At 48.0% G+C, this 15941-nt stretch overlaps 1 protein-coding gene across 2 annotated transcripts in view; it reads left to right on the top strand.

Annotated features, from left to right (window-relative positions):
• St3gal2 (ST3 beta-galactoside alpha-2,3-sialyltransferase 2) overlaps positions 1-13563 on the top strand; it is a 49842-nt gene extending 36279 nt beyond the window's left edge. For both annotated transcript variants that reach the window (XM_021632530.2, XM_021632531.2), the window contains 5 exons: positions 4131-4324; positions 9083-9262; positions 10726-10771; positions 11047-11166; positions 11778-13563. In XM_021632530.2, the coding sequence (XP_021488205.1) occupies positions 4131-4324; positions 9083-9262; positions 10726-10771; positions 11047-11166; positions 11778-11951 (714 nt within the window). In that variant the 3' untranslated portion in view covers positions 11952-13563. The remainder of the gene's footprint in view (positions 1-4130; positions 4325-9082; positions 9263-10725; positions 10772-11046; positions 11167-11777) is intronic.
• Positions 13564-15941: the final 2378 nt, after the last annotated feature.

Raw genomic sequence — 15941 nt, 5'->3', positions numbered from 1 at the left:
CACATGTGGAGATCAGATGCCGCTTTGAGGCATTGGCACTTGCTTCTTCCTCTATGTGGGTTCCACAGACTGAACTCAGATTGCCAGGCTTATGCGGTGAGCACCTCTCCTCACGTCTCGCCTGCCATCCTCCGGCCTCGTAGCGGACAGACTCCAGGAGCCCGGGTCTGTGTGCACAGTATATATGCATGCTTTTGAAAACGTTTCTATTTTAGTATGTGAATGAATGTTCTGTGTGCGTGTATTTCTGTACCTGCCCCAGAAGAGGGCTTTGGATCGTCTGAAATTGGAGTTACAGATGGTTGTGAGCCACGATGGGTGCTAGAAATTGAACCCAGGGCCTCTGGAAGAGCAGCCCGTGTTCTTATTGGCTGAACCATCTCCTGTATGTGCTGCGCATTTGTGTGTATGAGTGTGTGTGTATATGCAGAATTATGCTTATGGAAGCCAGAGTTGTAGAGTATCTGACTCAGTTGCTGTCCACCTTTGTGTGTGTGTTTGCTTTTTTTTTTGTCCTGGAACTTACTCTGTTGATCCAGGCTGGCCTCCAACTCACAAAGGTCAGCCTGCTTCTGCCTCCCAAGTGCCAGATTAAAGGTGTGTGCCACCACTGCACTGTTCATTTCACCTTACTTGTGAGGTGGGGTCTCACTGAATCTAGAGGTCGATGATTTGGCTGGGTTGGCTGACCAGTGAGATTCCAGACATCTGCCCATCTTCATACCACCGGCACCAGGTTACAGAAATGCACTACCCATCTCTCTCTCTCTCTCTCTCTCTCTCTCTCTCTCTCTCTCCTCTCTCTCTCTCTTTCCAAGACAGCATTTTCTCTATGAGGTCTTGGCAGTCCTGGAGCTCACTGTATAGACCAGGCTGGCCTCGAACTCAGAGATCTGCCTGCCTTTGCCTCCCTGAGTGCTGGGATTAAAGGTGTGTGCCACCACCGCCATGCCCATCTGGCTTTTACATAGGTGCTGGGGGTTTGAGCTAAGGTCCTCCTTGCTTGCATGACAGGTACTTTTTATTGAGTACCCCCCTCCAGCCCAGAAATAATGGATTTTAAGACTAAATATCCCAATTGGTAAATGTTGGCTCAGTGTAATTACAAACACTTCAAGAGCCCTTCTTGGTTCTTTATAGTTGCTGGAAAAGATTGCTCTGACTTGGGAGAGAACATTGTAAACCTCAGCAGAAGGACCTGTAACAGGTCCACCCCTGTTTTCCTAGGTCCCACAGCCTTTTTGCTTTCCATGTCCTCCACCCTGCCCCTGTCATCTCTAGAGTATCACTTCCCAGGATCTACAGGGCCATCTGGTTGCCTCCTGGGCCAAGAATGGAGCCTGTAGGCTGCCTGCTTTCCTTGGCATGGAGAGGCAGTTCCTGATCCATGTTCAGCCAGCATGGAAGCAAGATGACTCTCCTTTATTTATTTATTTATTTATTTATTTATTTATTTTTATTTTTTATTTTTTTGATGACTCTCCTTTTATTTTTTCATGAATGTGAGGACATACTCATTTATCCAGACAGCTATCCAGAACCTATTTATTGGCCCAGACTGTTAAGAGTTCTCCAAAACCAGTGTCTGTGGAGCAGGGGTCAGGAGGAGCCCCATGGGCCCTTCTTGTAGCCGACTCCTGCTTGTCAGTCACAGCTACAGTCTTTGTTTAATAGAGAAAATCAAGATTCAGAAAGTGCCCTGTGCCTGCCTGCCATCTTAGTCTGAGCAGTCGCCTCATAGAGCCAGACCTCTGAGCAGATTTGGATTCCCAGGGGACAAGACAGGCCTCCGATCACAGGAAGGGAACTCGGAGGCTGTCTAGGCACTGTGTTGCTCAACCCATACATCTTCCTGTTCCCCATAGCCACCGCTTTTTGTCATAAAGTTGGGAGTTCTTGTCACAGAACCAGGCTTCTGCCCCAGAACCGTCTCTGGTTCCCTGAGCGGCTCCTGCTTGTCCAGAAACTCATGGGGCTACGATAGCTTAGTCTACAGCAATGCTGTTATTGCTGATGTCAAAGAGAGGGCCTGGGTGCTAGTCAAGTACCTCAATCCAGAGCTTATTCTCTCTGCTCTCTGCCCACAGGCTTCCTTCCTTCCTTCCTTCCTTCCTTCCTTCCTTCCTTCCTTCCTTCCTCCTTCCCTCCCTCCCTCTTTCCCTCCCTCCCTCTCTTTCTTCTCTGTAGACCAGGCTGGCCTCGAACTCAAAGATTGCCTGCCTCTGCCTCTCAAGTGCTGGTATTAAAGGCACCACCACTGCCCAGTGTTTTGCTTTGTTTCTTTTTTGAAACAACCACAGTTCGGCCTGGATTGTGTGATGTGGAACAGGCTGCCGTTGTGTTTGTGGCGATTCTCTTTCCTCAGAATCTTGAGTGTTGGGATTGCGCACACCACTCCACTTGGCTTTTTGTTTTGTTTTGAGACGGGGTCTTCTATAGCCCTGACTGGCCTGGAACGCACGGTGTGGACCAGACCAACTTTGAATTCACAGAGATCCGCCTGTCTTTACCTTCCATGCGTGGAGAGTAAGGGTGTGGGCCACCATACCTGGCATTGCTTAGGCTTTCGTTATGTATTTCAGGCTGCCTCAGACCTGGGATCCTCAGCCTCAGCGTCCTGAGAGTCGGTGGCATTTTTTGTTCTCTTTTTTTTTGAGACTGGGTTTCTTTGTGTAATCCTGGCTGTCTTTGTGTAGTTGTGGCTGTCCTGGAACTTGCTCTATAGATGAGGCTGGCCCTAAACTTGAAGAGATCCTCCTGCCTCTGCCTCCCAAGTGCTGGGATTAAAGGCGTGTGCCACCACCACCCAGATGAGTCTATGACATGTTGAAGTGTCAGTTTCAATATTACCAATTGGTGGCCCTGTATTGTGGAAGAAGTCCAGCCTGCTGTTTTTAAAAATACTTCTATTACCAACATTTAAAATTCAGAAGGTTTCACATGAAATCTATATTTTTAGTTTCTCCTGGAAATTTTCCCGTGTGGCAACAGTTGGTTGGTTTTTCTTTGAAGAAAAAAAAAAAAACAAAAAACTTTATTTTATTTTGGTTTTTCAGACAGGGTTTCTCTGTGTAGCCCTGGCTGTCCTGGAACTCAATCTATAGAACAGACTGGACTCAAACTCAGAGATCTGCCTGCCTTTGCCTCCCAAGTGTTGGGATTAAAGTTCTTTGAAAAAAAATTTTTAAACTTATTCTCTCTCTCTGTCTCTCCTCTGTGTGTGTATGTATGTGTGTGTGTGTGTGCGCGCATGTCATATCACATGTGTGGCGGTCATCAGACATGGCAGCAAATGCCTTCACCTCCTGAGACATCTCAGTGACGCATGGATTTCCTTTATTGATTGATTGATTGATTGTAGGCGTGTGGTCTTTTGTTTGCTGTGCACCCCACCGCCTTTGCTCCTGTGTGTCTCCTGCCTGGCCCCACTGAGCACTGAACGAGACAGGCTATGGTGGTATATATCTACAATCCCAGCTCTCAGGAGGCTGAGGCAAGATGAACACGGAGTGTTCAGGGCCAGCCAGTATTACATAGCAAACTCAAAACCGGCCTGGACTGGACTACACACTGAAAACCCTGTCTCTGGCAAAACACAATACTTAGGAGGGGGAAACAGAAGGGTTCGGAGGTCAAGCCTAGCCTCAGTTGCATGGAGTATTTGTTGATCATTAGCAGTTTGAATTCCAGCCCTTGATAAGAGGCAGAGGGAACAGTTTTATTCCAGCCATCTGGCTTTGAAAGAACTCCTGTACCTCCCTCGGATCCACAGAAGGTCATCATGGCTATAGACGAGTCCCCAGGTGGCCCCTTGGGGACAGATTGGAAATATCCCTGAAGGACCCTCCAAAGTGCCTCAGATGGCACTTTGATACCTTCCCTCCACCCCACCCCCCAGCCTCTATGGAGCATCGGAGGAGCCCACAACTGGCAGAGCACTGGGCACTGGGCTCTCAATAGTGACAGTGACTAGGAATCAAGACTTTGCTACTGTGGAGAGAGGAGTTCCTCCGTGCTTGGGGAGGGGCTCCCAGACAGCCCTGGGCAAGGAGGTCTGTGTGGCCCTGACTGGAGGGGAGGTTTAAAGGGGTGAGAGTCTCTCCGTTCTCACAGCCATCTCCCCTGCCCAGATGCTGCAACCCCAATTCAAGTCGCACAACACCAACGAGGTGCTGGAGAAGCTGTTCCAGATCGTGCCGGGTGAGAACCCCTACCGCTTCCGGGACCCCCAACAGTGCCGGCGCTGTGCTGTGGTGGGGAACTCAGGCAACCTCCGGGGCTCTGGCTATGGGCAGGAAGTGGACAGCCACAACTTTATCATGAGGTGAGCTCTCACGGAACCAGGCACGGGGACGGGAAGACAATCCATGACGCATGCTTGTCTCTTTGGTTTTTGGTTTTGTTTTGTTTTTAAGTTTATTTAGTTTTGGGGTATCGGGACAGCTGGTACAAGTCCCTTCACCACATGGGTGCCACAAATTAGACTCCGATTTTCAGGCTTGGAGGCAAGCTCTTTGACCCACCGAACCATCTTGCCAGTCCTCTTTGGTCTTTTCTGTCAGGGTACGAGTGCCAGTTGCCCAGTGTGCCAAGGGACGCAGCACCCAGAGGCTTCAGTTGATAGTCTTGGTCTTGCCCCAGTTTTTCGCGTTTGAGTGTGAAGGAAGTGTTCAAAATATAAATCTTGGGAGCGGGAAGTGTTGCTCAGTGGTTAAGAGCACTTGCAGAGGACCGGAGTCTGGTTCCCAACACCTACCTGGCAGCTGAAAGTCATCCTACTGCAGTTCCACGGGGTCTAATCCTCTCTTCTGACCTCCTTGGGCATGGGACGTAGTTGTTACATATACATACCTGTATATGCACACACATATGCACATATATTTATTATGTTGTTAGAGACAGAGTTTCTCTGTGTAGCCCTGGCTCTCTGGCTGTCCTGGAACTCTGTAGATCAGGCTGGCCTTGAGTCCAGAGATCACCTGCATCTGCTGCCCAAGTGCTGGGATTAAAGGAGAGTGTCACCACCACCTGGTGGCAGGAGGTGTTCCTGTTACTGCCCAGTCTGCTGTCCTTGCAGTACACTAAATCAGCTTCTCTTTAAGAGAGGGTGAGGTGGGCATAGTCACACACATTCATGCATTTTTATCTTAGCTCTCTGGAAGCTAAGGCTGAAAGATCCCAAGTTCAGGTACAGCCTGGGCTGCCATAGTAAGTTGCTGGCTTAAAACAAACAAACAAACAAAACAAACAAAAAAAACCCCATCTCAAAATCAGGCACAGTAGCCCACACCATTAATCCCAACACTCAGAAGACAGATATGGGTGAATCTCTGATATGGTTTGAAATCAGCCATGGCTACATAGTGATACCCTGTCTCAGAAAAAAAAGAACACAAAACCTCATGCTGGAGATATTGTACAGTTGGTGCTTGCCTAGGATGTACAGTGCTCTGAGTTTGATCCCCAGCATAGTGACACATACCTGTACAGAGGTAGGAGGACAAGTTCAAGTTCATCTTCCATTACTTATTGTTCAAAGCCAACCTGGGATACACAAGGCCCTCCCTGTCTCAGAGATAAGTAAAGAGGTTTAGGGAGATGGTTCAGATTGTTAAAGTGCTTGCTGTGCAAGCCTGAGAACCAGGCTGTAGTGCATTTATACCTTGTAAAAGCTGGGTGTGTGGCCAGCACCTGCATCCCAGTAAAGCTGGTATGAAGACTAGTAGATTCTGGAGGCTTGCTGATCAGCCAGTCCAGCCAAAAATGGTGAGCTCTAGGTTCAGGGAAAAAATGAAAAACAAAAACAACAACAACTCTCTTAAAAAATGAGGGTGGGGCTTGGGAGGATGGCTCAGTAGATACGGTGCTGCTGAACAACCCCGATAACCTGAGTTTGGATTCTCAGAGCCCATAAGAAAGCCAGATGCTGCAGCACTGGCTTCTTTAGTTCCAGTGCTCCCGTGTAGGTCCAGAGAGGCAAAGACAGGACATTCTCCAGAAGCTCCAACACTCGTTACCCTCGCCGGCACAGTTGGCAAGGAGATCCTGCCTCAGTAAAAAGGTGAGGACTGGCACCCAGACTCTGTCCTCTGACCTCCATGTGTGTACCAGTGTACCTTGGCATGTGGCCACCAACACACAAACAAGGACACACAAATAAATAAAACGAAAAGAAAGAGAGGAAGACTCCCACTGTCAATTTCTAGCTTCATCTCCACAGGTGACTGCACACTGATGTGTGTGTGTGCGCATGTGTGTGCGGCACACACACACACACACACACACACACACACAGAAATAAATGAATAAATAAATAAATAAAATACTGAAAACGCCAGGTCTTTTACTCAACATCTCCTGAGGTGAGCATTGCAGAAAGACTAGATTTCCCGGGAGGCAGAAGGCCTTTGTCTTAGGAACTGTTGCTGTCTCCATAGCAACACCAACACAGCACTATGTCTCTGAGGCTTTCCACATTTTTTGCAAGATCTTCCTCATGATGAGAGATAGTGATGGATGGAGAAACAGAATACTGACTTGCACCTAGAACTCCAGAGCCACCTGAATTATCCTCATCTTCCAGTTGCTGGCACTTTAAAGGGAAGGAAGCTGGAAGCTGGTGAAAACTATTGAGATTAAGGAGTGATGCTTCCATTGCTTCTCTTCAACCCTGGGGACCTCAGAAGGCCCAAGGAAACTCTCAGATGCCCGAGTACCTGCTCCTCTGGCCAGCTCTGTCGTTGGTTCCTTGGTGATGATTGGGAAGCCCCAGAGGTCAAAGCCTGCAGCAAAAGCTGTGGCTGCTTCTTACAGGTGGAGTCCTAGCTGCAGGCACTGCCGCAGCTTCTCCTTCCCATGAGGCAGGATCAAGGAACAGTGTTTGGAGTGGGCCCTGGAATTGCTTTGTAGATGGGGTGACCCAAATGGTAGTTGTCTGTATGTGGTCTGTATAAAGAGCCAAGATGGCAGTAGTGGCAGCTGCCTGCAGACCTCTCTTGATTTGGAATGAGAAGGGGAGTCTTCTATCCCAGAGTCAGGGAGAGCAGTGAAATATAGCTGTACCTTCCTCTCTGTCCTCTCGCCTCCAGCTTTTCTGTTCCCGTAAATTCTCTGGTCACTCAGCTGATGACCCCAGGTGGAACTGAGCATTTCTCGCCTCTTCTAGTGGGGAGATACATTCAGCTCCTAGCATGGTCTGGTGATAGAAGGCATGATGCAAACATGAGTGAGGCCAACACTGTGCCCCAAGGGAAGTGTAGTTCACCCTGCCCAGCATTGCTTTGGCTGCTGGAGGCAGCTAGGAACCGATAGGTTTCTGGGATGCCTGGCTCTGTGTCCCAGAGATCTGTGTCATCCTCTGGCTCCTTTTCAGGACCTGGCTTATCTAGAATGAGTCAGAGCCTCCAGAAGAATGATACATTCTTCTCATTCCTGTGGAGGCTGTGAAACATGGTCTTGGACTTCATTTTGGACCTTTATTCCAGGCACTTGCTGTCTGGGGTCTGGAGGGGGTAAAAGGGGAAGGAAGCACAGGAGTGGGAAGCGGACTGTCCCACCGCCAGGCCTAGTGAGAGACTTCTTGCCTGGCACTAGACTCTGGCTGCTGTACATTGGAGAAAGCAAGCAGTAGGCCAGTAGAAGCCAGCCTGGGGCAACCCTAGCCTTTCATAATGGGCTTCATTATCTTTTTGTATGTGTATATCATTTATTTTGATCACAGTCACCTACCATTGCCTTCTCATGTCCCTCTTTCCTTTGTCTGCTTCCTCTTCTCAAATAGTCCTCCTTTCATACATTTTCGCCTAAAACTGGATGGTAACAGCCCTTTGATCTTCAGGGCTTGGTCTATCAGTCTCTGGTACAATGACGTTTGCAGCAGGGTGGTGGTGTTGCTTATCTTTAAACCCAGCACTTGGGTGGCAGAGGCAGGTGGATCTCTGAGTTTGAGGCTAGCCTGGTCTACAAAGTCAGTTCCAGGACAGCCAGGGCTACCCACAGAAACCTAGTCGCAAAAAAAACAAAAACAAAAACAAAAACAAAACAAAACAAAAAAAAAACAAAAGCAACAGTGACAAATGATGAAGTTTGTTTCTTAGGTCCTTCAGCCCAGTGTCACCAGCCGAATTCTTTGGTGTCCTTCTTGCCTTTTCCATCCACAGGCAACTGAGATCTTTCCCCTACCTCCTCTGACACTTCTGGTACTGGGAGAGGAGCAGGAGGAAAACAGCAAAGGTGCCCTGTGGCACAGGAAGTCTACACCAGCCCAAATGATGGTGCCAGCCACTCTGATGGGACATTTGTGCTGGTTTCATAGAGCTGGCGTGAAAGCTAGGGAGGCACATGAGACCGTTTCTCCATCCTGAGTCCCTGTGCCATAGTGACGGAGTAGAGCTCATGGTCGCCCTACTGTGGTGCTCCGTCCTTGGACGACAGAAACGCCTTCATAACAGCAGAGAACAAGACCAGCAGGCTCAGGCTTAGATCCATTTCACCTGCGATGTAAGGTGTTTACCAACATGGGAGGCTTGCATTTACATAGGGATCCACATCTGTAATCCTAGCACTTGGGAGGTAGAAGCAGGAGGTCAGGAGTTCAAGGCCAGCTTTAGGTACTTAGCAAATTTAAGGCCAGTCTGGTCTATATGAGATCCTGTCTCAAACATACAAACACACAAAAAACAACAAAGGAATCAGGGTATTTTCCACCCCTTGGATGTTTCACTGAATATTGTTGGGTTTGTTACCAGCATGTAAAATTTACTCCATTCTGGTGTTGAGTTGATGAATATACAAATTGTACTGACCAGTTCTTTGATTAATGGAATAGTCTTATCTTAAGCAACCATTGCTGAGTCAAACTGTTCATCATTTAAAAGAATTATTTTTCTCGAGACAGGTGTCACTCTGCAGCTCAGGATGGCCTCAATTGTGTGGCAATCCTCCTGCCTCAGCTTCTTGAGTGCTAGAACGATGCGCCGTCATGTCCAGCTTCCGTTTTCATTTTTGGCGAGGGCCAGGTTAAAACACATGCACCACTTTCCACGGTCGTTCCTGTCTCGTATCACCCGCTTCTGTTCTCCAGGATGAATCAGGCACCGACTGTGGGCTTTGAGAAGGATGTTGGCAGCCGAACCACCCACCATTTCATGTACCCCGAGAGTGCCAAGAACCTGCCTGCCAACGTCAGCTTCGTGTTGGTACCCTTCAAGGCCCTGGACCTAATGTGGATCGCCAGCGCCCTCTCCACAGGACAGATCCGATTGTAAGCCTGCTGGCCGGGTGGAGTATGGGTGACAGGAAGGGCTCTTCTCCGAATTCAGAATCTCCTCTGATTGAGTTAATGAGGAGAGGAGGGCTCAAATGGGGAAGCTGAAGGCACAGCTCTGCTTTGTCTCTTCCGCCTTAGTGCTACTCAGTACACTAGTGGCAAAAGCCTTGGACCCGTTCTCTCCAGGAGGCAGCTCTGGATTATGGGGCTCTTTTCTCTCATCAATGTGGCTATATAGATTGTTTTCACTTATTGGCTGTTGTCACCACCTTTTTTTTTTTCTTTAGTCATATGACAATTTATATTACTTTATTTGTGGTGCTGGGGATCAAGCCCAGGACCTTGAATATATTAGGCAAATGCTAAACCACTAGTGTACATACGTATGTGTAGACATACACATTAAAAATATAACTAAAGGACTGGAGAGATGGCTCAGCAGTTAAGAGCACTGACTTCTCTTCCAGAGGACCCAGGTTCAATTCCCAGCACCCACATGGCAGCTCACAACTATCTGTAACTCCAAGATCTGATACCCTCACACAGATATACATACAAAGCACTAATGCACATAAAATACAAAAACTGAAACTAAATTTTTTTTTAAGATAATGAGATGGCTGAAGGGTTTAATACTGCCTTGCTCCTTTTGGCTTGCTGAGCCTGCCTTTTTTTTTTTTTTTTTTTTAAGATTTATTTATTTATAGTATTCTCCTGCATGTATGCCTACAATCCAGAAGAGGGCACCAGATCTTATTTTACATGGTTGTGAGCCACCATGCAGTCGCTGGGAATTGAACTCAGGACCTTTAGGAAGAACAGCCAGCACTCTTAACCTCTGAGCCATCTCTCCAGCCCTCAGCCTGCTTTCTTATGGAACCAGGGACGCCAGCCCAGGGGTGGCTCCACCCACAGTGGGCGGGGCCCTCCTCCATCAATCACTAAGAAAATGCCCTACAAGCTTGCCTACAGCCGCATCTGGAGACATTTTCTCAGTTGAGGTTTCTGCCCCTTAGACTGTGTCATGCTTGTGTCAAACTTGGGTCAAACTGACATAAAACACATGACATAGCACACATGATGAGTGTTACATGTTCAGCTATCCAAATGTAGAGTTCCCCCAGCAGGCATCTTGGGGAAGGAAGAAAGGTTGATCCTGGAGGTACTTAGGCTTGACTAAAACACAACAATTGTATCCAGAAAGCCACTGAAGGTTTCTGATCAAGGTCTTGCAGTGACGAGCATGCAATGAAAATAGGTTAGCTGGGTGCGGTGGCACACGCCTGTAATCCCAGCACTCAGGGAGGCAGAGACAGGCGGATCTCTGTGATTTTGAGGCCAGCCTGGTCTACAAAGCAAGCCCAGGACAGCCAAGGTTACACAGAGAAACCCTGTCTCTGTCTCGATAAAGAAAAAAGAAAAACATCAGTCTAGAATTTTTTTCTGTCTTCTTGCAGCACCTATGCTCCGGTGAAGTCTTTCCTTCGTGTGGATAAAGAAAAGGTAACTTCCCTTCCTCCTGTTCTTTTGACCCTCACCATCATGGAAGTTGTGCTGGTTTATTTAAGGTCTGCCTAGTCCTGTAGCTCAGGAGTGGCACGGTGCCCTTCCAAGACCATCAAAATCCACCTCTGCTGGAACACCTGACCCCAGCGCTGGCCACAAGAACCTAGAAAAACCTTGGTGTCGATCTACTGAGAAAGTGCTAGAAGCTGTTCAGAGCCTGGCCCAAATCTCTAGGCCTCCAAACTCTTCATGTGCCCTTATTCTCCTTGCAGGTCCAGATCTACAACCCAGCCTTCTTCAAGTACATCCATGACAGGTGGACTGAGCATCATGGACGGTACCCTTCCACAGGAATGCTGGTGCTCTTCTTTGCGCTCCATGTGTGTGATGAGGTAGGCAGTATCACTAGACTACAGGGGAAGTGGCAGAACCCATGAACAGAGGAAACAGGCCTTTCCCCATCTTAGCAGTGGTCCTAGGGGAAGTAGATTTTTTAGACAGAAATCTTGTGGATAAGGTTTTTTCATATCTGTCCTATAAACAATATATTTGCATTTCCCAATTGTTATTACTGTTTAAACTTTACTACGAAAATTACTTCATTAAGAAAGTAAATTTTGGGCTGGAGAGATGGCTGCTTTCCCAAAGGACCTGGGTTCAATTCCCAGTACCTATGTACTGGCTCACAACTGTCTATAATTCCAGTTCCAGGATCCAACATCCTCACACAGCTATATGTGCAGGCAAATCACAAATGCACATTAAAAACAAATGAAACCACCAACAACAGCAAAAAGGCAAATTTATAGCCGAGTCACGGGTGGCGCTTGGAGAGGCTGAGACGGGAGGGCCGTTTTGAGGCCAACCTGGGCCACATAGGAAAACACAGATGAGAAATAAAAGAGACAGCAGTCCCCTCTGAGTCAGTGTCCTTAAGCCAGACCTGCGTGTCCCCCACTAGGGTCCCCGACTCCCAGTGACCCTCTTGCCACCTTCCTTACAGGTGAACGTGTATGGGTTCGGGGCCGACAGCAGAGGCAACTGGCATCACTACTGGGAGAACAACCGGTATGCGGGCGAGTTCCGGAAGACAGGTGTGCACGATGCCGATTTCGAAGCCCGCATCATTGACATGCTGGCCAAGGCCAGCAAAATCGAGGTCTACCGAGGGAACTGAGCGGCCTGGGCGCCCTCAGGACCGGTTACACCTGGGACGGGCACGCGCCGGCTGCCGCCCGCCAATCAGACTGCGCTGTCCCCAGCAACCAATCAGTGCTGCAGTTGGGCGGGGCTTCTCTTTCTTAGCCAATCATGCGACTCAAGGAACTTTCGGCCCCGCCGTCTCCACCAATCATGGCCTTGGGATGCGGCGGGCTTCGAACCCCTCCCCCCACCCTGCTTTGGATAAGAGTTTCTTTACCGCCTTTTAAGAGGCCGCTCCGGGGCTGGGCAGGAGCGCCTTGGACTGCCCGTTTCCAGTTTAGGCCCGGATGGGTGAGTGAAGCCCACCAAAGAAATGTGATCGCGGCGAGACCCTCTCCAGGGCATCCCCGTGGCTCCCCGGGTCGTCGGGGATTGTATTCACCGCCAGTTGGGTGGACCCCCTCCCCAGGGCCTCGCTAGTGTCAGGAAGGGGTAGGAAGCTCCACCGGGTCACATGCAAGGTGCTTCTTTCACGTGTGCCCTCACTTCTGTCCCCACCACCTTCTCAGCGTCTGTCCTTGGGCCCTGGGCCTCCTCTCCAGCTAACGGGTTGCTTTAGAGACGAAGTGAGACCACCGGGACGCTGCTGCTCTGGCGCTCACACCACGCTGCCATGTCTTTAGCTCTGAGGCGAGAGCAGCGCGCTGTTCAGCTGGTTGGAAAGGAAAGCCCAGCAGCCTGTGCATGTAACTTTTTCTTTGTCACCCCAAAGAGGAGCAGGCAGCCTCTTGCTTGGGGGTAGGATTTGCTTTGGACTCATACTTTAGTTACCCTGAAACTGCCAGGGATGGCTGTCCAACCAAGATTGCTTGACAATTCTTTGCAGGCTTTGCAAGACGGCTCAGAGCTTTGCTGGGGAGGAGCGGATTGGTGGCTGCCATGCATGCCTCCTCCTGTCCGCATCTTTACCCTGCTTACTCGCCTGTTCTAACCCGCTTTCCAGCTCCTGAAGGGCTGGTGAGTCAAGAATCGGGGGTTACAGCTGGAAGCTGCTTGCATGACTTGACCCAGGTCAAAGGTTGAGGTTCACTGGGAGAAAGGGCTTCGTTGAATGTCTCAGGCCACAGAAAGCACTCCCTTCTTCCCTGCAGTGTCCACATAAATATTTCCCATTCTTAATGAGTTGACATTACCAAGTTGCTGCCTGGTTGGGGGACAGTCACCCACAGGGAGAGTATTAGAGGGTTGGGATGAGGCAGTAAGTACCCCTAAAGATTAATACATGGAGAACTTTGCTCGAGTCTGTTCCTTCCCAGTCCCAACAGCAGGGGTGGAGAAAAAGGGTACACTGAGTAGGACTACAGGGAAACTGCAGTCAGGGCACCAGTTGCTCTGTTCTTGCCTGCCTCATCTCTGCTTTCAAGAAGCTGCTCTGATGAGAAGTTGAAAAACAAAGTAATTACGCCAAACAGTATTATTGAGAATAATTTATTTCTCCCCGCTTCTTCCCTTTGTTTTGTTTAAACCATTAATCCCCATTCTAGAAGAGCTAGGTCCCAGAATCCACATCTTTTGTTCTATAGTTATTTAAACATTCAAATATTTTCCTTCCCTTTCTTTTTCTGAATTAAAAATAACAAACCCCATAGAGTCACTCATCTGTTCTGAACTATACCATTGTAGGGGTATCTGAGGAGGCAAGGATGTTTGGGAGAACAAAGCATCTCTGATACCCTCTTACCCTTGAGGAGCATAGTCCATGGGCTCTGCTCTCAGAAGTCCCCCAAAGGCTCTGGAGTGTTGTTTTAAAAATCAATTCATTGTGCCAAGCATGGTGGCATATGGCTATAATCCTAGCAGTTGGGAGGTTGAGACGTGAAAATAAGTTCCACTCTCAAGGAAAAAAAAAAGAGTGAGCAAAAATCAAATTCATTGTCCCCTTTTCAGATTCCTCCAAAGAGTAATGACTTGGAAGAATTCCTGGTTCACCTGAAATGGCCCTTTATAAACCTGGGGGTTTTATAAACAAAGGGCTCATGTTGATTCATCTCAGCACCCATAAAGCTGTCCTTTTCCCATGGCTCTAGGGCGAGTTCTCTCTTTACATCTTTCTGACTTCAACCATACTACAGGAGGCCCACATCTTGCTGCCAGTACACCAAGGTACTATGCAAAGGGACAGTTCTCTGGGAGAGCTGCTGGGGCAGATAATACCTTCCTCAGCTTTGCCTGTCATTAGGGATAAATGCTTACACTTCATAGAGTAACCAGGAAACTGGGGGGAAATGTTGGGTCCATTCCTTAAGTTTCTCACTAAAACAGGTGTCAAATGGCTCTCAGAACTAAATTTTAAAACCTCTACATTTAATAGCATGGTTTTGTTTTTCAAGATAGGGTTTCTCTGTAGAGCCCTGGCTGTCCTGGAACTCACATTGTAGACCAAGCAAGGTGACCTTAAGCCTGGAGATCACCTGCCTCTGACCTCTTAAATGTGGGGGTGACCCACCACCATTCAGCTGCCTTTTTTTTAAAATGACTTATTTTATGTGCATTGGTGTTTTGCCTGGATATGTCAGATGCCCAGGAAGTAGAGTTTTGAGCTGCCATGTGGATGCTTGGAATCACACCCAGGTCCTCTGGAAGAGCAGAAAGTGCTGTCAGCCGCTGAGCCATCTCTACAGCCCTGTCTGCCTTTTTAAGGGACATGGTTATGTTTTTCATTTTCAGTGTTAGTCCAGGTGTTATCCATCTTGCTTTGTGCCTTCTCCTTTTCTGGAAAACCCCCCCATACACACCTGTACACCCACATACATACCTAACCCTTCCAAGGTAGACCATGACTGTTAATCTCACACCTGCTCTCATCATTTTCACCCTCCTTCAAGGGCTGGAATGCTGGCCCATATACCTGTACCTCTGTCATGTACTCCCTTCTATGGGACCAAAAAATTCACATCCAAGAGGCTTCGCTAAATTTTTTTTTCTTTCTTTGAAAAGGGGCCTTGCTGTTACTAATACCCTAAATTCTGGGTTCAGAAAATACTACCCTGAATGGGATCACAGGTGAGCACCAGGCATCTGAAGATCTACAAGAACATAAAATTTTATTACCCACAAACTGACTCAATAGTAAGGATGGTCTTGGTTTTGTTTTGAGACAGGGTGTCTATGTAGCTGTGGCTATCCTGGAACTAAAGAGTGTCTTGTCTCCAGAGTGCTCTGGGGGTGGGGTGCACAATACTGCCAGGTGCCCAAAGAGATCCCTCCAGAACTGGGTGTAACAGGAAATTGTGAACCAGCTGGCTATATGATGCTGTTTACAAAGGCAGCAAATGACCTTAACTGTTGAGCCATCTCTCCAGATTGTAGACTGGCAAAGTTTTAAAGATTGATAATATAAACCAGGCAAGGTGGCACACACCTTTAATCTTAGTATTTAGGAGGGAAAGTAGGCCTGATCTACATAGTTTCAGGACATCTAGAGCTACACAGTGAAATCCTATCTCAAAAAGACAAAAGCAAGGATTCTAAGGAGTTGAATTAAAACTTTAACTGTTCCCACGCTGGCAGGGGGTTGTGGTATACACCTCTAATCCCAGCAGTCAGGGAGGCAAAGGCAGGCTGATTTCTGTGAGTTCAAGGCCAGCCTGGTTTACAAAGCAAGTGCAGGACAGCCAAGGCTAGAGAAACCTTGTCTCAAAAAAAGAGAAAATTCCCATTCTGACCTAAGAATTCTAACCCCAGCAATGTAAGAACAGTTCTGACAGGGACTGAGGCGGTCAACATGGCTCTATGGGCATTGGAATATGCTGTCAATCCTCAATACTTAACACTGGTTGAATATGGGCCAGTTGGCCCCACATTAGGGTAATAGCTACTTTCCAGAGTGAAATAGATGTGTGTGTATGTACATATGTACAGGACAGGATCTGTTGAAATCTCCAAAATACATACAAGTGAAACATCAGGTTAAAAAATACTGTTAAAGTGTTCATACTGCTGAAAATGAAAGCATGTGTGGAAG

Source organism: Meriones unguiculatus, chromosome 10 (genome assembly GCF_030254825.1).
Source record: "Meriones unguiculatus strain TT.TT164.6M chromosome 10, Bangor_MerUng_6.1, whole genome shotgun sequence".
Lineage (NCBI taxonomy): Eukaryota > Metazoa > Chordata > Mammalia > Rodentia > Muridae > Meriones > Meriones unguiculatus.
This window is presented reverse-complemented; position numbering and strand designations above follow the sequence as displayed.